The 26,677-nt window shown below is 48.2% G+C and overlaps 1 protein-coding gene across 1 annotated transcript in view; it reads right to left on the bottom strand.

Moving 5' to 3' along the window:
* Positions 1-290: 290 nt before the first annotated feature.
* TMEM132C (transmembrane protein 132C) overlaps positions 291-26,677 on the bottom strand; it is a 289,873-nt gene continuing 263,486 nt past the window's right edge. Inside the window, exons 5-8 of the mRNA XM_011988885.1 lie at positions 14,192-14,397; positions 12,108-12,381; positions 10,774-10,965; positions 291-3,117 (exon numbers count right to left, since the gene is read on the bottom strand). Of these exons, the coding sequence (XP_011844275.1) occupies positions 1,912-3,117; positions 10,774-10,965; positions 12,108-12,381; positions 14,192-14,397 (1,878 nt within the window). The 3' untranslated portion in view covers positions 291-1,911. The remainder of the gene's footprint in view (positions 3,118-10,773; positions 10,966-12,107; positions 12,382-14,191; positions 14,398-26,677) is intronic.

Below are 26,677 nucleotides of genomic sequence, written 5' to 3'. Positions count from 1 at the left end.
CTGCCTTTGAGCACAGGTGTGGATGACGGTGGGTCTATGAATAAACACCCTCCTGCTCATTGATTTTGGGTACTGGTGTGGATGACAGTGGGTCTGTGAATGAAAGTCCTTCTTATTAGGAATCACTGTGGATCAGTCAAGAAACCAAGAGGGAAAAAGTTTTTTTTTCCGAAAAAGATTTGGCAAATACATTGGTTTCCCTCTAGCCTAAGAGTTTAATTCTTCTGGGGTTGTATATTTTGGGGTGGGAAATAGCAATTAAGTGAAATAAAACACACCCCACAAGACACTGACTTGTCAAGCCATGAAAAGCCTTTTAATGACAATTGGCATCACAGGTATAAATAAATATCTTCTTCTTTCCATCTATAATATGTGCTACAAATATATTTTTCAAAGGTCCAACCCAGGTTAGGAGGCTTCAAGGACCCTTTCTTAGCTACTGAGTTTAGTAATTAAAAAAATAAACACAAGAAACACCCCTGGAATCTTTGTGAGCGCCCCCCTGCGGAGAGCATGAGGACTGCCAGGCGTCTTCCTCCCGCAGCCGCAGCCAGTGGTGCACACGGAGAACTGGAGTCGGGTGATCACGAAGGGGCTTATTTCACTGGCGTGGTCTTCGTTGCCACATACGTGTCGCTTTGGATGAATGCGTTTTTTGCAATGTGCTGCTACACAATTATGCTGTTCAAAAACACAGTTGATTGACAATCTAACATAGATTTTATCTTTAGAGTTTATGCTGGTAGACCCCACCCAACAAAGTAAGAAAAACAACTTAAAAACCCCCCACACAGTTTTTGTCTTTGTTCATGTTCAGCATCAGTGATGTCTTGTGATAGACCCAGCCCACCAGGTTGGCTCTGATTACGCCTGGGAGTGGCCTCCTTTTTTTATTTAACCCAAATGTCTCCTATACAGGAACACCAACACGATGACAGGGGTGGAGTCCCGAGGGGGCAGGTGGTCCAGGCAGGGCTCTGTTCTCCTGCCGCATCCCCTCCGTAGAGCCCCTCACAAGACCACACCTGCTGGCTTTGCCCTGTGGCAGTGGTGATGGATGAAGGACAGTTCCTCCCCTCCCCCAGAAGGCTTTGAGAGCTCCCTCCAATTGTACAAAACCAGCCACTACCAACAAAGCTGAAGGGATACAGAAAAACATTCAAGTTACTACTTAAACAATGGATTAATTGACATTGTTTCTAGGAACCCATCTAATGAATAGGAATGTAATTTATGTTTCATTTAGGAAAAATATACTCCTTGATTCTCAGAAATAAACATTAAATGTAAATGCAATGGAAGTCTAGGACACAGAAAGAAAAGAAAAAAAGGAAAAAGTGGAAAAGAAAAGAAAAGATGATCAAGTAAAGATTTAAAACCCTTAGTTCTATCCCAAGAGGTATCCCCTGTTAGGAAATGTCTCCTCCCCAGCTGTGTGGTGACAGTTGAAGGCTGTCCTCGGAAAAGTGAATAGTGAATTAAAATGGAAAATGTCTCTTAGCAGGCCCTATTTTTATATTTTGCTTCTTTATTAGAAATATAAACAGATGATTATTTCTCTTTTTGTCTTTTTGAATTTTTTAACAAATAATTTTTGGTAGCTTGTCTGTAGTATGTTTTGACTCATAAAATAACCTTCCTAATTTTGCCTGTGCAGTTCAATAACCTGGTCTGTGCTCCCCATGCCCCAGACTTTATTCCCCTGACCTCTGAAAATCCACCATCATTGACTGCTAAAAATCCCTTGATACAAAAATGTCTTTTCCTGACTTCAAAACTTTCCAACTGGTCTAGCATGGACCCCAGGACCGTCCCTTCTTAACCCCACTGACAACGCCTTCTGCCCCACTTGGGGCCAGTTTCCAGTACAAGGAAGGCATCCGGGCAGGGCCCTTTGGCTAGAGGGGCCTAAGCCTTATCTTTGAGTTTCTCCAGATAGTTTCTACGTTCCTTGGGGGCGCCCACAGCCATGTCTTGGCACACCCATTTGATGTCCTCATCGTTGCTACCGACGATGGAGTTCACCGTGGGGCAGCTGTCGTCCGGGGGGATGGTGGTAAAGGTGGTGAATTTCACCTTCTTCCTCTTGGAGGTGGGCGAGTGCAGGGTGTCCTGCTTCTGTTCTCTGCCCTGCCGCCCCCCGGGGTCGGCTGACCTGTGAATCTGGCTCTGCACCTGCTTGTGGGAGCCGCCATTGAGCAGGAGGTGGTTGCTCTCCTCGCAGGCCCCCGGTCCGCGGTCTATGATGGTGGTGTGCTCGTCCTGGGGCGGCGGCGCGTCCCCCATGCTCTCCCGGAACTCGGCCTCGTTGCCGAGCCACACCCAGTCGTGAGAATGGGTCATGGAGGCCTGACCTTCCAGGGGCACTTGCTTGTGCCTGTACTTCAGGGCAAAGGTGGCGCAGTTGATCAGGAAGACGAGGATGGCCAGGCAGAACACCCCCAGGAGGGCGTACATCCCTATCTCCAGGTCACTCAGGCCCCGCGGGGTCTGCACCAGGTCGTTTTCCTCCAGCCCACTCCCGGCCTTGGGGAGGTCCACATGGGCTGGGAAGTTGGTGAAGTCGATGGGGATGTTCTGTAGCTGCCCCTCTCCTGCCAGCCTGCCTCCGTCTGCACGGCTGTTCTTCACCACCTTGTTGTCCAGCAGGGACCTGGCCGTGGTAGTGGCTCTCCGGAGAGCCCCTTCCTCACGCTCCACGGGAGAGCTGCCATAGAAGTGCCCATTGTGGCCTGTGCGCTCGTGGTGCTGACCCTTCTGCCGGCGGTCACTGGCGTGGTTCTTGATCTCATCTTCCTCATAGTCCCTGCCAGGGCTGGAGTCAGCATTGTTCTGTCCGAACTTGACCCTGACGTTGCCCAGGCCCACGGCCAGGACGCTCTTGCGTTTGGATTTCTGGCAGGCCTCGGCGATCATCATGTCCACTCGGACCAGTGGGCCCTGGCCTTCCCCTTCGGCCACCACAACGGGCCACCTGGGAGAGCGGGCCTGGGGGACGGACACGACGGCCTCGTCCTGGGAGGTGGCTGTCAGGGAGAAGTCCTTGGTGTCGTAGATGTCCAGGGGCGTCACCGAGCCATCGCTGAACTGCAGCCATGTGCTGAATACAGCCTCCTGCAGGGACACAGGCAGTTAGGAGACCACCTGGGGGATGCCTCTTCCCTTAGAAACCCCCTCCTAGGAGGACACCCAGTGAAACAGGGAGCAGGACCTCCATTCCAGACCCAGCAGCTCATGCATCTGGGGAGAAATCATACAGGTTTTCTATCAGGGGCAGATACATCACCTTAATTTAAATGAGAACAAATTGGGGCATGACTAATAGCGCCCTCATAATCCTTACCAGGAACAAACAAACGGCAAAACAAAATTCCCTGACTGAGATGAGGCTCCAGGTGGCTTTATCCACACAGTTATTGCTTGAATCAGTTAGCCGGTGCATCTTCACAGACAATGACTGGCTTCCAGGGCAGGCCCTGGTCATTTTGTCATACATTCTGTGATTAGTGGCCTGAGTATGATGAATGGATACAGCTGTTGTCTGTATCCAGCCTGATGACAAAGGCTGATGGGCGGGTAACACTGTCAGAACCAATGACATTAGAAAGGAACCTCCCCTCTTCTCCCTGCACTGCCCCCAGTGAATTAAGCTTTGCCTGAGAAACAAGTGAACAAGAGCATTTTGCCCTTTAAGGTTGACCCTGTTGTGCCACTGCAGATGCTTTGCTTGGCTGTAGCTGGGCAGCAGTGATGTGTGGGGTGCAGCGCATGGCATTGGCTGGTGGGCCCAGTTCAATTGTGCTGCCTTTGTTCTGCACGGGTAGCTTTTGTGGAGATTCCCATCAGAGGGAAAGAGGAAGCTAAGGGCCAGTGTGAAGGCGTTGAGTTTATTTCGCACACTCACTATACTTCTGTCAGTGGCCCAACAGCTATGTAAAAATTATTTCCCATTGTGGGGACTGGTCGAAAACATTTGACTTTATGTGCCTGGCTTCTTTTACTCAAAATAATGTCTTCCAGGCTCATCCACGTTGCTGCAAATGGCAATATTTCATTCTTTTTTATGGCTGAATAATATTCCAAAAAAAGTGGAAAGCTAGTGGCCTAGAAATGCCACTCATACCCATGCCCATGGGACTGGTAGATTCTCGTGAGCACAAGGCTTCCTGCTCTCTCGCCTCCTCCCCAGGGCAATAATGACATCCTCTCCCCTTTGTGTGCCCACAGCAAACATAACCCCACAGAAGGCTTTGTTCTTGACTTAGCCACGGGTACTTCTATTCTGCTTCCAAGAGCGGGAACTCCCTGAGGACAGAGATGCTTAGTGGCGGCTCAATCTTCAGCACCTAGGACAGAGCCTGGGTGTAGCTGGGGAATAGTTTTTCCTGTGTGAATAGAGGAGGGTGAAAAGTGCAATCCTAATCACAAGAAGACAGCCCATATCCACTGGGCACTTGCTGTGGGTCAGGTGTTGTTTGCAGTTATTACAGAATGCATTTTCTCCTCTTTCACAAAGTAGGATGGGCTATGCTTCCTGCCCAAAGAGAGGTTAAGAACTGTGCTCACACGCACACATATGTTAATTGCAGCACTATTCACAATAGCAAAGACATAGATCACAATAGCAAAGACACAAAGTCAACCTAAATGGCACCTGATCCACAGCAAGTACCCAGTGGATACAGGCTCTCTACTTTGTGATTAGAATTGCATATTTCAGCCTCCTCCATTCATCTAGGAAAAACTCTCCAGCCCATTAGTGATAAACGAGATAAAGAAAATGTGGTACACATATACCGTGGAATACTATGCAGCCATAAAAAGAACAAGATCCCATCTTTGCAGGGACACAGATGGAGCTAGAGGCCATTATCCTCAGCAAACTGACACAGAAACAGAAAACCAAACATTGCATGTTCTCACTTACAAGTGAGAGCTAAATGATGAGAACGCATGGACAGATAGAAGGGAACAGCACACACTGGGCCTATTGGAGGGTGGAGGGTGGGACCAGGGAGAGGATCAAGAATAATAACTAATGGGTTCTAGGCTTAATACCTGGGTCATGAAATAATCTGTACAACTAGCCCCCATGACACAAGTGTAGCTATATGAGAAACCTGCACAAGTACCCCTGAACTGAAAATAAAAGTTAAAAAAATAAAAAAAGAAATATGTCCAGTCATATCGTCAGGAAGAGGCAGGAGCAGGGCTGGAACTGGTGTGGCTTCAGAGCTGAGCTCTTGGCCACTGTGCTAAGGACCCCCTGGAACAGCCACTGCCAGAGCCCATTTTATCAGCCCACAAAGACCACAGTGACTCGCTCTCTGCTGAAAAGGTCACGTAGCTGCCTCCTTTCCTCCCTGCCTTTTTCACAGCAAACCAGGTCTGACCTCATGACTTTCCTGGACCTTTGTCCCCATCCGTCCCGGACACTGTCATTGCAGCCCAGGGAGGCAGCAGCACCCTCTCCACGGGCGGGTTATGGGAAAATCCTACCTGCTGAGCCAGAGATACGCAGCAAAGCTTGTGTGTGCTCTGAGCACGGGATGGAGATGTTGCCACTCAACATCAAAAGCCCACACTTGGATGTGATAACTACCTCTGTGGTATGGGAATGGGGAGAAAAGAAAGTCACTTGAAGTTGGACCTGTGCAAATGCAAATACAACCTCCTTCAGAACAAAACAAAGCTGAGCAACCAGGGCTGAAGAGGTGCTCATGATACAAAGAAAGAAAGGTTATAATCTGTAGGTGGGAAGGCTGCACTATGAGAAGGGTGCATTAAACATTTACACAGGAAGGTGAGCAGACTGATATGTGAGATCACAGAAGACTCCAAAGGCTGTAACACAAAGGAAACCAACAAAAAACAATAGTCTATGAAATAAAACATAACATAAAACAAATGAACAAAAATAGTCTATGAAATAAAAGTAAAAAGAAATTTAAAAATTTAATTAAAAAATTAAAGAGACATTAAAAGGAGTTGAAATCATCCCAATAAAAGCAAATGGGGTCTGGGTGCAGTGGCTCACACCTGTAATCCCAACACTTTAGGAGGTGAGGCAGGCAGATCACCTGCGGTCAGGAATTCAATACCAGCCTGGCCAACATGGGAAACCCCATCCCTACAAAAAATACGAAAATTAGCCCGATGTGGTGGCAGGTGCCTGTAGTCCCAGCTACTTGGCGGCTGAGGCAGAATAATTGCTTGAACCCAGTTGGTGGAGGTTGCAGTGAGCCAAGATTGCACCACTGCACTCTAGCCTGGGTTACAGAGTGAGACTCTGTCAAAAAAAAAAAAAAAAAAAAAGCGAATGAAAACAGAGCAGGAAGGAAGGGGTGCAAAGGGACATGTAGAATTAATAGAAATGAAAAATACAGTCACTGAAATGAGTGACTCAATGGGTAGTTCGAACAGCAGATGAGACGTTCGAGGAGAGAATTACTGCAGTGGGAGACAAAGCCCCCTACGTCACCCCAGACAGAACCACAGGCATATCGAGAAATAAAACTGTGAATGGGCAGGTGAAAAGAAATAAAGGAGAGAATGAGAATGGCCGATGCTTGTTTGGTAGGAATTCCAGAAGGAAACATTGGAGTAGCTTGGGAGCAGCCAGTGTTCACAGCAATGATAACTCTACATCCCGCAGGACGGAGGAAGAATGCTAGTGATTAAAAAAAGAATTCTCATGACATCGTTCGAGCACCTGCATCTAGCTGTAGCTGAAGATCCAAATGCCTGGACACGCCCTGATGCATTCTGCTGTGTGTGAAGGCAGGCTGAGCTGGGTTGGGTCGTATCGCTTGTGATCATAAGCCCAGGCCAACACCAGCTGGCTCTGACGGGTGAACCTGTGCAGGAAGTTTTAGGAGGGTGTGGAGCTGTCTTTGGGTGGCTGCCCAGTCAGCTCCTCGTAGCTCAACTTTCAATGTTCAACTTTGCTTTTTTTTTTTTAAACTTATTTTTTTGCCCAAGGTCACTCTCTGGCTTCTGGAATCCAAGTGGTTGTGCCTACAGCAAGATGTGCCAAGGAGTGAATACCCACTGTGGGCAGCCCCCATGAAGGACTCACGGAAGTTGTTATATTTATCCCAGATCCCTTGCCCCTCAAGTGCAGTAACTCTTCTGGCCTGTCTAGACTGGCGTACAGTCACCCAGCAGACAGGAGCTCCGACTGCCCTTGGTGGTGGCTGAGTTGGTAACACAATCTACTCGTTGCATTTTTCTTCCTTCCATCACCCCCGACTTCTCTACTGGTGTCGTCTTTACCACCTGAATAAACTACTTGCACCTGAATGCTTGTCTCAGGCTCGGCTTCTGAGAAGACCAAAACTAAGACAGAAGAGATGGCTCAGGGATGCTGGCGCTCACCCTTGTCTCCTCTGTCCATATCAGCTGATGAATCACACATTCTGACAAGTCCTTCTAATGCCTCAACCTCATGCACAAATACCAAGTGATTTCTCCTTTCATTTTTCTATCCTACTTTCTTTAGAGCAAACAAGGCACAGGGGAACATGCAGGCTACTACCCTCTATTTGTAGGTGTTAAAACCTTTCAGATTTTCTATTTCAAAGTTGAAAATACCACGAACAAGGTGCCAGCCGTCTACACTCTAAGGGCTGAGATAAAAGACTGAACAGTGTGCAAGTTCATTGTGGCTGACGTTTCATCTTGACTTAATTTTTCTTCACAAACTAGATGGGGAAAGAAGTTAACATAAAACAAGCCCCCGAACAGCAGACAATCGGAATTAAAGCCTCAGAATACTGTTGGTTTGCCAAGATCGATCTCCATCAGCCCTGCTGCATGATTGAGACTAACTTCTTCCATTCGCTCATTACAGAGAGGCTGGAATGTGGTGTTGCATCAGGAGAAGCCAACACATTTCCCCAAAGATGAGAACTTCTGAATGACTTAAAATAACACAGGCCCAGAAATGATTTAGAGCTCTATCCTTTCAAAAGTCGTGTCTGCAAATCAGGTGAACTACGTCCACAAATCCCCCTGAGTCAGTGCTAGGGGACGCCAATTACTGTCCGCTGATGAAGACAGATGGGCAACAGGAGATGGGGAGCGGCTGGCCATGCCCCATGACAAGGGAGTTGCAATGCCAATCGTCCACCCTAATTCATTATCCATTCTCAGCAAATAGCTTCATGCTTCCAGCTTTCTCTCTCCCACTTTCCTCTGATCTTTTTTCTTCTTAATCCCAAATGTGAAAGTATTACTCTGCTCTTTGTAAACCAGAAAACACCACACTGATTTCCTGCCCCATCTGCCCCCAAAGAGAAGACTTGAAGAAGCCAGTGCTGTGGACTGGATGAGGACCTGCATGCACCCCAGGTCCCTCCTGCTGACACTCTGGGGCAAAATCAGGTAGCAACTCTCTCCTCATTAGGCAGAATTCCTAGAATGGCCCACCAAAGATGTTCTGCCCCAATTCCCAGAACATGTGTGTGGGATGAGTGACCGCTGTCATGATTACGTTACACTGTTACACGGCACAGTTGATAGAGTGGCCTTCCTGGATTATCTGGGTGAGTCCAGTGAAATCACATGAGTCCTTAAAAGCTGAGCGATTTCTCTAGCTGGTGCCAGAAGGGGCAGGTGGAGAGACTGGAAGCATGAGAAAGACTCCATGCATTGTTGCTAGTGTTGAAGCAGTGAGGGCAGGGTGGGGAGTGAGGGTCGGGTGGGGAGTGAGGGCAGGGTGGGGAGTGAGGGTCGGGTGGGGAGTGAGAAAGAATGCAGGTGGACTTGAGGAACTAAGAGAGGATTCCGGCAAATAAGCTGCCAAGAATTGGCAACCTCAGTCCTACAACTGCAAAGATCTGGATTCTGCCACCACACAAATAATTCTGGAAGAAGATTCTTCCTTAGAGCCTAAGGACTTAGGCAACCAACACTGTGATTTCAGCCTTCTGATACTCTGAGCATGAACCCAGCCGAGTCCACCCACTGCACTGTGAGCTGATAAGTGCGTGTTGTGTTCAGCTGCTAAGTGTGTGGCGGCTGTTACATAGCAGCAGATAACGGGCATGTCTCTGAGCACCGAGCATCTTCACTGTAGCTCATCACAGACCCCACTACTGGACAAGGCAGCCACATGGATTTTGCACAGCCTGCACTGCTCGCTTACAACACCAGCCCAGCCCCTGTAGGCATTTGAGCTTGCAGTCCTTGAACTGCACTGAAATCCTGCACTATGGCTGCAACTTTCCAATCCCCCCCTAGAAGAACGCAAGCCCCTAGACTTTGTCATCATGCCTGCACCCTTGACCACCGCCGCCCTCTGTTCTCATCATCATGCCTCTGCTTTGTAGCACTATCCTGTTCCTGCTGGTGCATGTCAAGGGATCCCAACCCCTACTGCTAACCCGTGGGCCCTGTCGCCTGTCCCAGCCACATGACAGCTGCTCCAGCATTGCTCGGTCCACAGTAGGGTGTGGATTTAATCTGAGCTTCCTCCCCAGACCGCCTGCCTCTTGCTGCAAGTCACCAGAGGAAACTGGGTTTGAAGCAGAGTGTTCCGAGTCAGGACTGTCTGCTCTGATGGAGCATCCAAGGCCCTGTGTGCTTTCACTAAAATTGTGATTGTAACAACAGCAGCCGTTCCCAGGAAAAGAGCTAACACTGGCTGGCATGTGCCAGCCACTGTTTTTAGCACTCAACGTCGTTAAGCCTAATTTAATTTGCAAACGGACTCTTCACAGGTGTTGTTACTTTCTCATTAAGAATTGAGACTCGGGTGAGGCATCTTGCCTGAGGTTACATAGGAGGTAAGGGACACAGCTGTGATACCATCTGGGCCTTCTGGCTCCTAACTCTGTACTCTTCTCATAAGTATTGTCCCAATGATGACATCAGAAGCAGAAAGTCCTGCAGACAAGGCAAATACCCACATGCAGGTTGTTAAGGTCAGACGAACCCATCCTGGCGGTTTTACGTGGGTCATTCTCCCTGCTCTCTCATTTCCTGTCTTCCAGCCCAGCTCTGAGAGTCATTCAGTCACTCAACCAACATTTATTGAGCACCTACTATGTGCTGGCCCTGTGATGGTCACCAGGGATACAGTGATGAACAGGAGGCTTGTCTTGTAGAAGCCTATATCCCATGGAGGAGAAACATGCTTTATGTAGTAGGAAATGGGGCTGACTCAGACCCATTTGCTATGAGCGAAGGCATTTATGAGAAGAGGGTGTCATAACTGGGTAGGAAAATGAGAATGAGCCATGCTCAGTGGTGAGGGTGGTGTATCCCAGGCAAAAGCAACAGCAATTGCAAAACCCCTAAAGAAGTGCAAGGGGAGTGTGTGCCTGAAATAGGATGAAAGAGACCAAGGGCTGCAGAGGATAAAGTCAGAGATATAGCCAGGAACTATGTCTTGCGGGGTCATGTGGGCTGTCAAAGGCATATGGTATCTTTCTAAGTGCAATGGGAAGTCATTGGAGCATTTTAAGCCAGTAAAAGGCATGATGTGGTTTATGGTTTTAAAGGCTTACTTTGCTCTTGAGAAGAGAGGGGAGTGCAGGGTAAGAACAGCAGCCAGGAGACCTGGTGAGGAGGCTGGTAAATGGTCTGTGTTGCCAAAAGCTATGTGTGTAAGATGAGCGAGCACTTTGTCTGCAATGACATGGCTTCCAATGTGGAATGTGGTTCTGTTAACCTACCCCCATTTTCTCACTCCACCCTGCCCCTTTGCTGAAGCAGGCACAGTGACTGACCCTGCTCCCTCTGAACCTCTGGCATTTGGCCCCCTACCTGTTTGGGGGTCCGCAGCAGCTCCTCAGCTGTGACCACAGCTGTTATGGCCTTGCTGTTTTCTGCGTTGGGGTAAAGGGTGACAGACAGCCCAGCCACGAGCTGGATGGCCAAGTCTGTCACCGACACTTTGTCATCTAGCACGGTTATTGTCTTCTCTGCCAGGATGGAGTCAGACAGTGGAGACAACACCTGTGGGATTGGCAGGACACAAGGAAAATCCATCACACCTGTTTCCAGATGTTAGCCCCTTCCCCAGCAATATTTCTTCCATCCCAACAGGCCCGAGGTCCTGAATACAGGGCAAAGGAGTTACATATCTACTTCACTCTATTCGCTGGCCCATCCCATGCCTTCGTGAGAATCAAAGTTACCCTTTCCCCAAGACACCTTAATTCTCCCTGTTGAAAAATCGGAATAGATATTAAAATCCATTCTGTCTTTAAAAGGGAATGACTCCTCCTATTTAGATGAAGTACGCTTGTACAGTGCACAACCTGGTTAACTGTACATGGTGATCCTGTTGAACATACTCATGAAGAGTTGAATTATAAATTTATAAAAGTGGATTATAAAGAGCTCACTCCTCCCACCACCACCACAATGTATCCTCTGCCAAAACATTGCTTTCTGCCTCATCTTGTAAGCCAAATGTTGGGCTTGAGATGTCCAGGGGAAATGATAGGAATGTGTTAACCATTTCCACATGTAGTGTAAGGATCCCGAATGACATTCCAGAAAGGTGGATTCAGTAGGTGGGACTTGAGGGATTGAGGAAAAGGCTGTCCAGGCCCCATCATCTGTCCTGAAATTTTACCATTCTATACACTTCCTCCAGTGGAAAAGGAAGGAGCAGGATTTCAGAGAGAGTTTGTTGAATAAGTAAATAGCAGCAAGACAGAATGACTGGAAGAAGGAAGAAATGAGAGGAAGAATCCACGCTTTCCCCTGAGCCACTGGTAGAAGCGGTGCATGGAGAAGACGACGGCTATTTCTAAGAAGGCATAGGGGAATAAGGTAGAACAGTGTGTGTTCAGAAGGAGAATCAGAGGTAGGATGAGGGTGCTGGGAGGTGATGGGAGTGGTGGAGGCAGCCATTGAGAATGAGGTCACATGGCGAGCTAAGAGGGTGCAGCTGCCACCTTCTCCATTCTGTTTGGAAGGAGGCTGGACTCAAGATCTGGCCTGGGCTCATCTTCCTGCGTCCCCACGATACAATCTGGAGCCATCATGGGGTTGAGGAATTGGCCACAATGACCTGCCCACTCACTGAGTCTCCCTCAATACTGCACACATGCCCAGTGCTGGGGACACAGAGACTCCCAGCTCCCTACCTGGATGGTCGTCATCCCAACCTCTCGCCCGACCAGGACCCGGCTGTCCTGGAGGGTGGCCACATGAGGTTCCTCCAGCTTCATGAAGTCTGCCACCAGGTGAGTGATGTCGAACTGCCAGTCGGGACTAAGCAGGTAGCTCGGCTGGCCCCATGGGCCGGCGCCCTCGGACACAAACTGGGTGAGGACCCGCACGGTGGCGTGCTGGTACTGCAGCGCGCAGCCCCGGCCTCGCCGCTCCTCCTCATCCTCATCCTCGCTCTCCCGAGTGGGCCTTGTGGGAAGGGACAAAGAGCTCTCAGATCCAGGCAGAGGCGTCTAAGATGTTCTTGAGACAGGCAGGCACCCGCCTCAACCTCAAGGAGATCACGTTGAAGACATGAGCCCCAGGACCACGCAAGGGGCACCAAGCCTATCTCCAGGCCACACTAAGCGATGGGCATCTCTTTCTCAAATACATTTATTGAGAAATAAAAGACAAGGGCTAATATGTACTAAGCCTGCACTGTCTCATAAGTAGGCATTGGCCACATGTGGCTATTTTAATTTTTATTAATTAATGAATTATTATTACATTTTTAGAGACAGGGTCTTGCTCTGTGTTCCAGGGTAAAGTGCAGTGGTCCATCCTAGTTCAATGCAGCCTTGAACTCCTGGGCTTAAGTGATCCTCCTGCTTCAGCCTCCTGAGTAGCTGGGACTAAAGGCATGCGCCATCATGCTTGGCTAATTTTTAAAAAAATTCTGTAGAGATGGGGTCTTGCTATGTTGCCCAGGCTGGTCTTGAACTCATGGCCTCAAGTGATTCTCCCACCTTGGCCTCCCAAAGTGCTGGGATTACAATTATGAACTACCACACTGAACCCTAAATGTTAATTTAAATAAATAAAAATTAAATAAAAAATTGAACTTCCCCGTCACACTGGCTACAGCCCAGGCACTCCATAGCTACTTGTGCTAGTGACCAACATGTTGGACAGAGGGGTTCTAGAACATTCCACCACTGTAGAAAGTCCTATTGGACAGAGCTGTCTTACACATTTGAGATGTGGCAGGTCCCACTTTATGCTTCCACATGTATGAACTCTTTTTAACCTCATAACACTGTGAGGCAAACTCATAATTATACTCATGACCAGATGAGGGAACTAAGAAACAGAGAGGTTAGGTAGCTTGCCCATGCTCACAAAGCTAGTTAGTGGCAGAGATTGGATTGGAGCCCAGGGAGTCTCAATTCTTCCCCCTCAGGAATGTGGAACAAACTCATTCCTGTCTTGTCTTGGCCACTCATGACCACAAACTAATCTGAAGGACTGGGTGGATTCACGGCTGTCCTCCCCCATCAGGCCAAATGCTTCAGTTTCTCCTCGTAGAGATCGATTCCGCATCTCACTGTCCTACTCACTCTTCTTGAGATGCTCTCCCTTACGAGAAAGGCCCTGGTGCCTGGGGGACTGTCAGGAAAAGAGTCCCGGTGGTCTGGGGTGGAGCATTCCAGGCAGGAAGCTACGAACTCAGCAACACCTTCACTTAGCTAATGTCTGCTGATCCGGGAGTCACAGGGCTGAGAAAACAAGGCCCCATACTCTCACATGTGACAGACAGACAGTCCGGAAACTCAGATAACAAATCAGAGGTTTTTAGAAAATAGTGAGCCCAGCGTCCATTAGAAATGCAATTAAATTTTATCCAATAATTTGATCTGCACGGAACATTTCAAGCTTACAGATATGCATAAAGCACAGAGAAGGACTCTGACTTTTTTTTGGAGAAAACAAACCAAACTTCAAATTGCCTGGTAACCAAGATGCTAATCAAGACGCTTCACTCCATCGTGTCATTTTGGAAGAGCCACTTTCAAGAGACAGTCTCATATAAGCCCCGGTGTAGAGTACAGACAACCTGGGTTTGACACGAACTTGCTGTTTAGCAGCTTTTGGGCCTGGCTGGGTTATCTGGGAGCCTTGGGGAGATTCAATTGCTGAGATGATACCAGCATCTCCAAAGCATTGGGTCCTTTAGCGTTAAGGTCAGTAAATAGAGTTGTTATTATGGCTCTAAGGCATCTCCCCATCCGAGGCTCACCTCTTACTGGTCACAATGGGGACCCTCCAGCCCTTTATCTGGCTGAGCTCCGTGTCAGAGACCTCGATCTGCAGGGGCAGCCGGGGCACCCACACGGTGACATGCAGGGGGGCGCTCAGGTACTGGTATGTGAAGTTCACCACCGCATCCATCTTTCCTTTGATCTCTTTGCCATTGACAAAGATGTAGTCGCAGCGGTCAGACACCTGCAAAGACAGAGGGAGAAAGGATGGAGGAGAAGTTCACGGGACCTTGGAGACCATCCTTTTTTTGTTTTTCCTATTATCTTGCAAAGCACAAATGCTTAATTCAGGTTTCTCCTAATGCAGAGCCTGAGACTAGGATTTGGTGCACTCAGTTTAATTGGGAGCTGACCCCAGGGAGCAGGGGTGAAGGAGCAGACGAGGAAGACAGAGAAAGAAGAAAACCCAACAGGAAGGTGCATGTCTGAGGCTGCTACAGGGACCACGGGCTCAGTTTTCAGACGCTTCATGAAAAGCATCTGGAATTGTCCACCTGAGGAGTAAGAGGTGGGAATATTTTTAGCTACCATCTCTGATTCCTGCTGGCTGAGGGCTTCTCTGCCTGGGACAGAAAACAGAAAGCAGATTGAGGTGAGACTGCAATCAAACAGTGAACTTGAACTTGCACAGAACTGCAGCTGTAGCTGGAATCTGGGTTAGCTGAGTGATTTGATGTGAGCACCAGAGGTTTTCGTACCCCGGGCAGGTGTGACTTTTCAGAAAGTGAGCTGCACCCACAACCCACCTCATCCACCCTCCAAGGATGCAAAGGGCCTGTAGAGCCTTCCTCCCCAGCGTGGTTCTCACTAATTCTGAGGTCTCTCCCCTGCATGCACATGCAGGCCTGATGTAGGTTCTTCATGGTCTCCAGGCTTTGGTAAGGCCAGTCCCTGCGCCTGGAAGCACCTTCCCGTCCCTATTTGCCGGACCTACCCCAGCTCAGGGGTCCCTGGGACAAGTCTTCTATGACCCCGTGGGATTGTTTATATAATAAGTGTTCATTATGTGAATGGCCGATCACATTAGGGATTACCAACCTGTGTTCCCTTTCCCTATGTGCCTCCCTTTCCTTTTCCCCTTTCTGGCAGATTGCTGTCTCAGGAAAGGGATGAGACAGAGCAGAAAGAAAAATAAACACACAGACTAAAAAAAAATAAAGTTTGCAAGTATTTGGCTTTTGTGTTCCAAGATTATTCATCCAAATATGACTGTATCAAGCAGCCCACTGGGCATTCCCAGTGTAGCAAGGAAACAGCAGAATGATGTCTGTGTTCTCAAGCAGGCAGGAAGGGGCAACGTGGACAACAATGAGGGCCATTGGGGAGGTAACCTGTGCAGACTGTGACCGGTAAAAAATGTCCCCTAGGAACTGCGAACAGAAGACGATAAGACAAGATGTGCCCTTCCCCGAGGCCTTGGCAATAGTTAAGTCCCCTGGAAATTAGACTGGCATTCTGTTTCTGCCACCCTGATGAATTGAAAACTGAAAATAGAAACCAAGTTGGGTTATCGAGAAACAATATGACCCCTGTTGAATAGCCAAGCTTATCAGATGTGATTTAAATTGGTCCCAGGTGTCCATATCACCTCTTAAACTAAGAAATATTTGAAGGCAAAAGTACTTCTTGTTTATTTTTCACCTCTGGGTTCCTTACACCAGCTGCTTATGAAGCAGGAGCTCAGTGAAATGGATATTGCATGGATGAATGGATGGATGGATAGAGGGACAGACAGATGAACAGATGGACGAATGCACACACTGATGCATAGACAGATGGACAGATGGAGGAATGAATGGATGGATGGATGGACAGGTGAATGGGTGCTGGATAAATGGGTGAATAGGTGGGTAGATGGAGAGACAGATGAACTGATAGATGGTTGCACACACTAATGGACAGATGGATGGACAGACAGGTGAATGGGTAGTGGATGAATGGGTAGATAGCTGGATAGATGGATAGACAGATAAGCTGATGGATGCATGCACACACTGATGGACAGACACATGAATGGATGGATGGACAGGTGAATGAGTGGTGGACACATGGGTAGATAGCCGGACAGATGGATAGACAGATGAACTGATGGGTGGATGCACACACTGATGGACAGACATATGAATGGATGGGTGGACAAGTGAATGGCTGGTGGATAAATGGGCGAATAGGTTGATAGACTGATAGGTGAACAGATGGACAGATGGATACATCGATGGACAGACAGATGGGTGGATGCATGGATGGATGGATAGATGGATAGACGGACAGGTGAATTGTTGGTGGATAAATGGGTAGATAGCTGGACAGATGGATAGATAAACTGATGGATGGAAGCACACACTGCTGCACAGACAGATGGACAGAGGGATGGATGAGGAGGGCCTTCCCTTCATGGGGATGCCTGCTTCAGGGGAGTCATCAAGGATCTTGGGGTTGATGGAAGATGCAGTGAGAGACTGAAATGAGATGGAGCCAAAAGCCACAAAAACACAAGAAGTTAATTCAAAAGTTTCTAGAAAGCGCTCAGGCAGTGTTTTCTAACCTTTCTTGGGTCATTCACTCTTTTGAGAATATGCATAAAGCTAATTCTTGCTAGAGAAATGCACACACTTACAGTTTAGTGGAACATTTCAGAGTTAATGAAGTCACTCAGAAACCCCTCACATAGCACTTAGCATACTAAGCTATAATTACTGATTTGCTTATCTGTCTGCTGTCTAGATCATGTAGGTTGGAAAGAACAGAGTCCCCTTCTGGAGGTCTGTGGCCTCGGCCAAATAACGTTTAGTGCTGAGTGAAGAACTCCTGTAATCTGATCACCCTCTCTTTCCCCAGCTTCCGGGAACCATGGATGGCTACTCTAGGCTCAATTTTCATCTTCAACTTGCACTTCTGTTTGGAGAGGCAGCTGGTGAGGGCTGGGCTGAGAGAATTTCCTCCATCTGCTGGGGACAGTGGCAGGGAGCAGTTGGGAGGGGAACACATGGATGGATCTTCTCATTCATGGTCAAGAGTGGTTTAAAAATGTTTACATGCTGATTAAAGAAGGAAGACAATTTTAGTTGCCATCCCAGGCTTGTCATTAGCGGGTAAACACTGTCCTGGATCTGGGAAGGCATTAGCATAACAGCCGAGCAAGAGTTATATCAGTAATCACTTCTTTAATCAATGTTGTAATTTACAGACCATTGACTTTTCTCATTTATTACCTTTCTGAGCTCTGGTGGGAGGAAACCTGGCCGCTCCCGAATATATAAATAATTAAGAGCAATGCCAAGGGTATGAAGTTGCCGTGCATGATAGAGCCATCGTCACTGCTATTCCTGAAGGTGTCATAAACGTCTGGGGACATCTCAGGATGCATTAATCATCTCCTAAGTGGCTAGCAGTGAGAACCACCGTATGAAAAAATGAGCCTGCTCATCTGCAGAAAGGAACCAAAATCCCACGGGAGTCTTTTTAGTCCCTCGGCTTTGTTTCTCAGACTGCTTTTCCTCTTTCATTGTGGAGGAGCGGCCGGTTGAGAAAGCTGCCCACTGGACTCCACTCACTCCGACGTTTCAGCTGTGCGGGCAGAATGCATGGTAGCCACGGCCCAGAAATCAGTGTCTGCCTGTGAGGACCCAGGGGCGGCGGGGTCACGTGGGGCTTGGTGGAGCCGCATATGGTCAGTTGCCATATTCTGTTATCGCTCAGGCTTTGGCACCTTCCTGAGACGGCACCTGCCTCCTAGGAAGAGCCTGGGGGTCACTTTCCCAGGGGAAAGCAGAGGCATCTGCTGGTCAGTCATGGATGTCCCATGGGAGCCTGGCCTGAATCGCCCTCTAGCCAAGCTGGTTCTCAGACTTGAGCAAGCCTCAGGGAGGGCCTGTTGGCACAGACTGCCGAGTGTCCATCTCAGATTCGGCAGGTCTGGGGTGGGGACCCACACGGGCATTTGTAACCAGTGGCTGTGGATGCTGTTGCTGCTGCTCCGGACATCACTTTGAGATCCGCTCCTTGCACCCTCTACATCCTGCTCATGACGGTAATCGTTTAGTTATGATGCTTGAAAGTGCATCTCTGTGCTGACAGTTCCTCAACTCCTGTCTCTGGATACCCACCTGCTTCTTCCACATCTCCACTTGGGTCTCTAATTAGCATCTCAAACTAATCGTGTTCAAAAACCAAACTCCGAGTATGGTTCTTGTGCATCTCAGGGCACTGAGGTTGTGCCTGAATGAAGTTCAGACCCAGGAAAATCAAATGTACGTTTCTTGTACACCCAAGTTTGTGGACCTGCTCCGTTAATACGAATGAAATGCTCGTACACCGTAACAATCCCTGCTTCACATCTGCAAGGCGCTTTCATGTCATTTTCTTTGTTTTTCTTTGAGCTCAAGTGTTTTATTGCATGATATGATAAATATAGTTAATAATGGCATATTGTACATTTCAAAACTGCTGAGAGAAAATTTTGAATGTTCTCACCATGAAATGTAAAGTATTTGAGATGATGAATATGCTACTTAGCTTGACTTAATCATTGTATTAAGAACACATTTATTTATACATCATATCACTTAGTACCGCATAAATATATACAATTATAATCTGTCAATTTACAATAAAATAAAAAATTGAAAAAGAAAACAGAAAAGAAGGCCGGGCACGGTGGCCCATGCCTGTAATCCCAACCCTTTGGGAGGCTGAGGCGGGCGGATTACTTGAGATCAGGAGTTTGAGACCAGCCTGGCCAACATAGTGAAACCCTGTTTCTACTAAAAATACAAAAAAACTAGCCAGGCGTGGTTGTGCACACCTGTAATCCCAGCTACTCAGGAGGCTGAGGCAGGAGAATCCCTTGAACCTGGGAGGCAGAGGTTACAGTGAGCTGAGATCGTACCACTAAACTCCAGTAAAAACATGAAAACAGAAAAGAAACCCATTTTTAAAAAAACAATTTATAAGGCTTTATTTTTTACCATAAAATCAATTTTGCCTATCTTCCTAGGCCACCAGGTTTCTTCTGGTTATTATTTGCTTGATTTGTCTTTTTCTCTCTTTTACTTTTAGCCTTTCTGGAGCCTTCTGTATCATGGATGTTTTAGATGATTTGTAAAAATAAACACTTATAATGATTTTTTTTAGAATGTTTTCTCTATAATTCATCTTTCTTTTGCTGGAACTTTTAGCACATTCATGTGAGTTACAATGGATGTTTTACTTGGATTTATTTCTACCATATTATTTGTGCCATCTATTTGTCCATCCTGTTTTCTTTTTGTTTTGCTTTTTTAAAATTTCATTTTTGCCTTCTTTGCCTATTGTTTTCATACTTAGTTTTTCTAGAGCTACGGACAGCAGTTATGATCCTATTTTGTAGATGAGAAAACCGAGGCTTGCCATGGTTGCGGCTCATCCAAGATGGAGAGGTAAAGTGAGAACTGCCAGCAAGAGTCGGTTCAAGATTTGACTGGACGGTGTCAGCCATGTTGCTGATACTAGGATTACGGCCTTGGCTGAGGTCGTCCTTCCTGCCATGTGACTGTTCGAGTCATTTGCATTCCTGTGGGCAGGTGGGCAGGGGAAAGGCAGGTGCTGAGAGAGGCCACTGTCCAGCAACTGTGGCATGCCCGTGGCAAGGGGCCAGTGGCAGTCCGGAACCTCTCCTCAAGTGGCTCTGCCTGCATTTCCTCATCCCATCCCCCAGGGGCCACTCGGAAAGGCTGTCTCTTTCCAAGTCTAGGCAGGGAACAGATGGTCCACACAAACCTGGAACGTGAGGACTGCTGATCGAAGGGGCAGGTAGGGTTAAGGGAAAACAGTGTGAGCGGGGAAAGCATGCCAGGGCTTAGAGGTAGGCAGTGAGTTGGTCTGCATCCTCCAAATTCATGTCTTCCTGGAACCTCAGACTGTGAGCTTGTTTGGAAACAGAGTCCTTGCAACCCAGGGGCCTCTTCTCAACAGTTGCCTCTGAATCTAGGGCTATTGTTGGAAAATGTTTAAATACTATCTCCTTTTCAGCTCTGGAAAAATCCTTAAATGATGTACAAGTTCCTCTCTGATGTGCCTGGTTATCTTCCCTGTGCATCTTCTGTGGTTTTCCCACTGTTCACTCCACCCAGCCACTGGCCTCCCTGCTGGTTCCTGAACATGCCAGGTGCACACCTGCCCCAGGGCCTTTGCACATGCTGTTCTCTTTGCCTGAAGGCTCCTCCCCTACTTGTTTGCCTGATTTGTTCTTCCTGTCCTTCAGCTCTTTAACACAGTGGATCTCAACCCGAGCAATTGTGTCCCCCAGGGGACATTCGAGCATCTCTGGGCATCTTGGTTGTAACAAATGGGAGGATAGATTTGCAGCCGGTATCTAGGGGATGGAGGGTAGGATGCTGCTCAACGTCTTACAGTGTCTAGGCCAGTCCCCCACAACAAAGAATTAACCCACCCCAGATGTCAATAGCACTGAGGCTAAGAATCCCTGCCTTGCTCAAATGTCAACTTCTCAAAGATTCTTTCTCTGCCATTTCCTTTTTTTGTGTGTGAAACAGAGTCTCGCTCTGTCACCCAGGTTGGAGTGCAATGGCACCATCTCGGCTTACTGCAACCTCCGCTTCTCGGGTTTAAGTGATTCTCCTGCCTCAGCCTCCCGGGTAGCTGGGACTATAGGCATGCACTACCATGCCCGGCTAATTTTTGTACTTTTTAAAGCAGAGATGAGGTTTCACCATGTTGGCCAGGCTGGTCTCGAACCCTTGATCTCAAGTAATCCACCCACCTTGGCCTCCCAAAGTGCTGGGATTACAGGCGTGAGTTACCATGTCCAGCCTGACATTTCCATGTTAAATGGCAACTCCCCCGAACTTCCCTTCCCTCTTCCTTGCTTCCTGTCTCTAGATTGCTTACTGCCATCTGCTGCACTGCAGATTTTACCTGCTCGCTTTGGTTATTATGTGTCCTCCCTCATGAGAACCTAAACTCTAGGATGGCAGAGATTTTTGAATGTTTTGTTTACTGTTGTATCCCTAGGGCCTAACACCTGGCACACAGTGGATACTCAATAAATAATAAATACGTGCTGAAGAATGAATGAATGAATCAGAGCTTGCAAACTGGTGGCCTCCCATCACATTTGGCCTACACAGTGTTGTTGTCTTTTTCAACAGAGACGGGGTCTTGCTCTGCTGTCCAGGCTGGAGTGCATTAGTGCAATCATAGCTCACTACAACTTCAAACTCCTGGGCTCAAGCAATCCTCTTTTCTCAGCCTTCCAAGTAGCCGGGACTACAGGCATGCACCACCATGCCCAGCTAATTAAAAAACATTTTTGTTTTAGAGATGGGGTCTTTCTATGTTTCCCAGCTTGGTCTCCAACTAAAGGGCTTAAGAAATTCTCCCTCCTTTGCCTCCCCAATCTATGGAGCATTAAATGGCCAGAGCTGGTCTCAGCATCAATGGGGCAGAATGTTGCCAAGGTAACCACCACGTGTGGCCTTGGCAGGGAAAGGTGCTCAGGTATCTGGGTCACTGAACACTCCCTATGCTCAGGGGACACTCAGGGGTACCTGCTCACCCAGTGCCCTCAACACTCCCCACCTATCTCACACACACGCACACATGCACACACACGCACACATGCATGCACACATACACGCATGCACACACACAGGAAGAGATGAACTTTTATCAGTGATTGCTTACTTTATAACAACAGCAAACATTCATTGACTGGCCACAGTTATCCAGGCACCATTCTAAGAGGCTCACATGGGTCATCTCTCTGAGTCCACGCTATAAACACAGGAGGGCACTGTTATATTTATCGTATCCACAGTGCAAATGAGAAAACCAAGACGTGGACAGGTGATGTACCTTGCCCACGATCACACAGCTGGTATTCATAAGTCAGGATTTAAACACAGCCAGCCAACCCTAGAGATCTGCTCTCAGCCATGATTCTGAGCTGGCCCTGCACTCAGGGAAGCCTGCCTTCTCCTCCATCACGGACAGGCTCTATTTTCTCTCCCCATTGATGTTGGGGCTTTGGCCAGGAAAATATGAGCAGAAGTGACAGCCATGCTTGGACCAGTCCAAGCTTGGACTTAGGAAACGTGTACTCCTGCTAGTCTTTGGAACTTGACCATTAATAGCTACTTCCTCCAAACCCAGAAGCAAGAATAAATTGCAATCATCTTGAACAACTAAACACTAGAGTTGTCTGTTACACAGTCTTGCTGACAGATTCATTCTGCTAAGAGATGGGATGTGGACAATCCTGACTGTAACTTTCAAGGGCTTTTACATGGCTTCCCCTCTCTTCCTTACCTCTCATTCACCTTTTCATGTTATTCTATTTTCTCTCCTGTTTAGGCAGAGGACACTGGTAAAGTTGAGAAGAAAGCAGGGATTGGCAGAGCCCTGATCCTGGATTTAGGAGGCTTCCCAGGATGTGGGAAGGCCCCTGTCAGAGAGTCTTGTCCTGGAGGGGCCACCGTTTCAGGACATTCACCAGGACCTGACTTTGGGACACTAGTTGGGAATCCCTTTCCTCTCGTCGCCTGCGCCAGTTCTCACCCCAGGGCACTTCTGGCTGATCTGGCATCTCCTGTGCAATGTGCCCTTCCCCTGCAGCGGCCAGAGCTGAAGTTTTACATTTTAAGGAGGTCTCTGGTGCAATTTCAGCAGTTCTCTCATTACTAAAAGTGCATGATAGCTACTTCTTTGACATCACTGAAAGAGAAGGAAGAAGAAAAAGGCAGAGAAAAGTCAGGGCTAAGCAATATTTCTGAGACTATGTCTATGCTCTTCCCCTCCCTTTTACATCTTGCCCGGTGAAAAGATGGCCAAACAGAATTCAAATGGCCAGGTAGAAATTTGTTCTGTGATAAATCACACTTTATCCAGCTGACAATGCACAACGCTGCCAAGACCTGGACACATCTCCCGTCATTCTCAGCTCGGGACTGCTGTCCATGCGGGGGGTTGGCAGCGCTCATGGGCTGCCTGGCCCGGCGTGGGGAGGCGGAAGGGGGGGATGGCTGGTTGCCCGCCCCACGTGGGCCAAGGAGACAGGCAGGATGGAGGGTCAGGGCAGCAGGGACCCGAGAAAGGCATACTTTCTGACAACAGGACATGCTTCCTTGTAGGATGCAAATGTTGTGGTGAGGAACACAGGCTTGCATCTGTATTGTGCTTGCGTCTGCCCTGCTCTAGGATTCATTTTCCTCATCTATGAAACAAGGATTCTTTCTTTCAACCAGTACTTTCTGTGCCCCTCCTGCGTGCTCGGTGTTTCTAGGCATGGAGACACAGCAATGAGTGGGAGACACAGGATTTCATTTAGAGAGTGCGAATAGAGGATAACAAGTAAAAAGAAAATATAATTGTGAGCAATAAATGCTACAATAAAAATAAAATAAGAAAACATGACTGAGAAGGGTGCAGAGACCTCTCTCGTGAGGTGACGTTTAGGCCGGAGATATGGGGGAAGAGGGTTCCAGGAAAAGATTCAATTAAGAGGCACCAACATATTTATTTATTTATTTATTTATTTATTTATTTATTTATTTTGAGACAGAGTTTTGCTCTTATTGCCCAGGCTGGAATGCAACGGCGCAATCTTGGCTCACTGCAACCTCCGCCTCCCGGGTTCAAGAGATTCTCCTGGCTCAGCCTCCCAAGTAGTTAGGACGACGGGTATCCACCACCATGCCTGGCTAATATTTTGTATTTAGGAGAGACGGGGTTTTGCCATGTTGGTCGGGCTGGTCTCGAACTCCTGACCTCAGGTGATCCACCCACCTTGGCCTCCCAGAGTGCTGGGATTACAGGCATGAGCCACCATGCCTGGTGACCAACATTTATTAAGTGTCTGCTGTATGCTAGTTTCTGTTCTAAGAGTTTATATGTGTAGAGTCCTTTCATCTTCACACAAACCATTTTACAGGTGAGGAAACCAAAGAACAGAGAAATCAAATAACTGGTCCAAGGTCTCACAGTGAACAGGAGTCAGAGCTGGATTTGAAAGCAACCATCTCGGTCCAGAAAAGCCTCACTTAACCTCTCCCTTACACTGCGTGAGGGCCTGGAGGGAGGAATAATTGTGGCCTGTTCTAGAAAGAGAAAGCAGGTTGGCAGTACAAGGTCAGAGAAGTAGGCAGAGCGTGTCATACCAGGAGAGAGCAGCAGGTTTACCAGGAGAATTAAATAAGAAAGCCTACAAGTAGGAGAATTAGCCCAGTGCCCGCAAATAGCAGGGACACACTGAAAGCCTGTGGCCAGGTAGAAACCTCAGGCCTGGCAGATGGGAATCTGCAGAGGGTGGGGTAGACGGAAGGTGTTAGCCCCAGAAGAGTGTTTACAAGGGGGTTGGAAGCGGAGAGTGGGGAGAGGCTTCCAGGATGACAGCCTTAATCAGATCTGACCGCACCACACATGCAGTTTCTCTCCCGCAGCTCCTGCCCCAGGTCACCCTCCGTACCATCTGCCTTCTTCCTCCTTAATAAGGCACTCAAGATCCTAAAGCCCTAAAACACAGAAGCAGACGCACAGGGAGGACGGCCATGTGAAGATGCAGGCAGAGAATGCGGTGATGCATCTACAAACCAAGGAAGGAATGCCCCGTTGCAGACACTGGAAGAAACAAGGTGTCCGCCAGCAGCCGTTGCCTGGGATTGTTCCTTAGAGACCTTGGAAGAGGGGTGGCCCTGTCCGCACCTTAACTCCAGACTTCTGGCCTCCAGAGCTGTGAGAAAGTAAGTATCTGTTGTTTAAGTCACCAGTCTGTGGCACTGTGTTGTGGCAGCCCTGGGAAACTGTGACAGGGTGTGGACACACCGCTCCCACCTGGGGCAGGCGATGCACTGTTTCAACAGCGTTACATGTCTGATATTTTCTTCCTGCATCCGTTTTCTGACTTGGAGTCATTCTTCTGAAGCTTCCTACACACAGACAGTGTTAACGGCCACACTAACGGTGCTGGGGCCTCTCACAGTCAATACAGGACCAACGCCTTCCTAGGAGAACCAACGGCCAGCATCTTGCGGGAAGACACCCAGAGAGTACCCCATTCTCCCATTCCTCTCCGCCCTTGGCTAGATCGGGAACCGTTGCTTGGAAAACCCATTTATGGGTGAGGCTGACATGGGCTATTTCCCTAACCCAGGCCACATTAGAAATGGAGTGGAGGTGCTGGAACAGGGAACAAGCGGGTGGCAAAGAATAAGGGGGTAGAGGAGAGGAAACCCCACTGTCATCCCATGGAGCTTCCTGTAGCCGCAGCCCTAGTTTCTGCGGGAGGTCTTCCCTTGCCCCACTCCAGTTTAGAAGTTTGGCTGAAGCTCCGCCTCCAACCAGAAGAGTGAAATCATGTGACCATGGCCTAAGCCAATCAGGGCTTCTCATTCCCAGCCACAGCGATTGGCTCAGGGGTTAGCAGAGGACCTAAGTGGGAGCAATCAGAGGAGCCCTCAGGATTTTGATTCAGGCCAGGCCAGGCAAAAGGTACATGCCCTTTTCTGCTAGATTTCTACCTGTAAAGATACCATCTGGGCCGGGCGTGCTGGCTCACACCTGTAATCCCAGCACTTTGGGAGGCCAAGGCGGGTGGATCACTTGAGGTCAGGAGTTCGAGACCAGCCTGGCCAACATGGTGAAACCCTGTCTCTACTAAAAATAAAAAAAAAAATAAAAAAAATAGTCAGGCGTGGTAGTGCTCACCTGTAGTCCCAGTTACTCAGGAGGCTGAGGCAGAGGAATCACTTGAACCCAGAAGATTGAGGTTGCAGTGAGCCAAGATCATGCCACTGCACTCCAGCCTGGGAGACAGGGTGAGAATCTGTCCCAAACAAACAAACAACAACAACAACCAGATGCAGTCTAGTAGCTGTCTGCAGCCATGGCAGGACAGAACAACCTGTCTGCGACACTGATCAGCGTGGAGAATGCTGAGCCAAGTGATGGAAAGTCGGAAATAACATAAAAATACTAATTACTTCATTTGAACCCCTGGATCCAGCCATCCCGGAAGCCAGGAAATCTCTTACTGTTCAGATATAGGAACCCCTAGATGTTTTCCCCCTTAATTCAGTTTGGGTCTGTTAACCAAAATCATCCTCTCAGATATAAGGGGTAATTTTGTTGGATATCTTCCCCAGCCCAGACCCATCGGTGCCACTCTTTCCACCAGCCTCTCAGCAAGGAGGACAAGAAGAGAAACATAAGAAAGGTATAAAAATGAGAAACAGGCTGGGCGCAGTGGCTCACGTCTGTAATCCCAGCACTCTGGGAGGCCGAGGCAGGCAGATCACTTGAGGTCAGGAGTTTGAGACCAGCCTGGCCAACATGGTGAAACTCCATCTCTACTAAAAATGCAAAGAATTAGCTGGGCAGGGTGGTACATGCCTGTAATCCCAGCTACTCAGGAGACTGCTTGAACCTGGGAGGCGGATGTTGCAGTGAGCTGAGATTGTGCCACTGCACTC

The sequence above is a fragment of the Mandrillus leucophaeus genome, unplaced genomic scaffold (genome assembly GCF_000951045.1).
Source record: "Mandrillus leucophaeus isolate KB7577 unplaced genomic scaffold, Mleu.le_1.0 Scaffold34, whole genome shotgun sequence".
In the NCBI taxonomy this organism is placed as follows: Eukaryota; Metazoa; Chordata; class Mammalia; order Primates; family Cercopithecidae; genus Mandrillus; species Mandrillus leucophaeus.
Note: the sequence above shows the minus strand (reverse complement) of the source record. Positions and strands in the feature narration are given on the sequence as shown.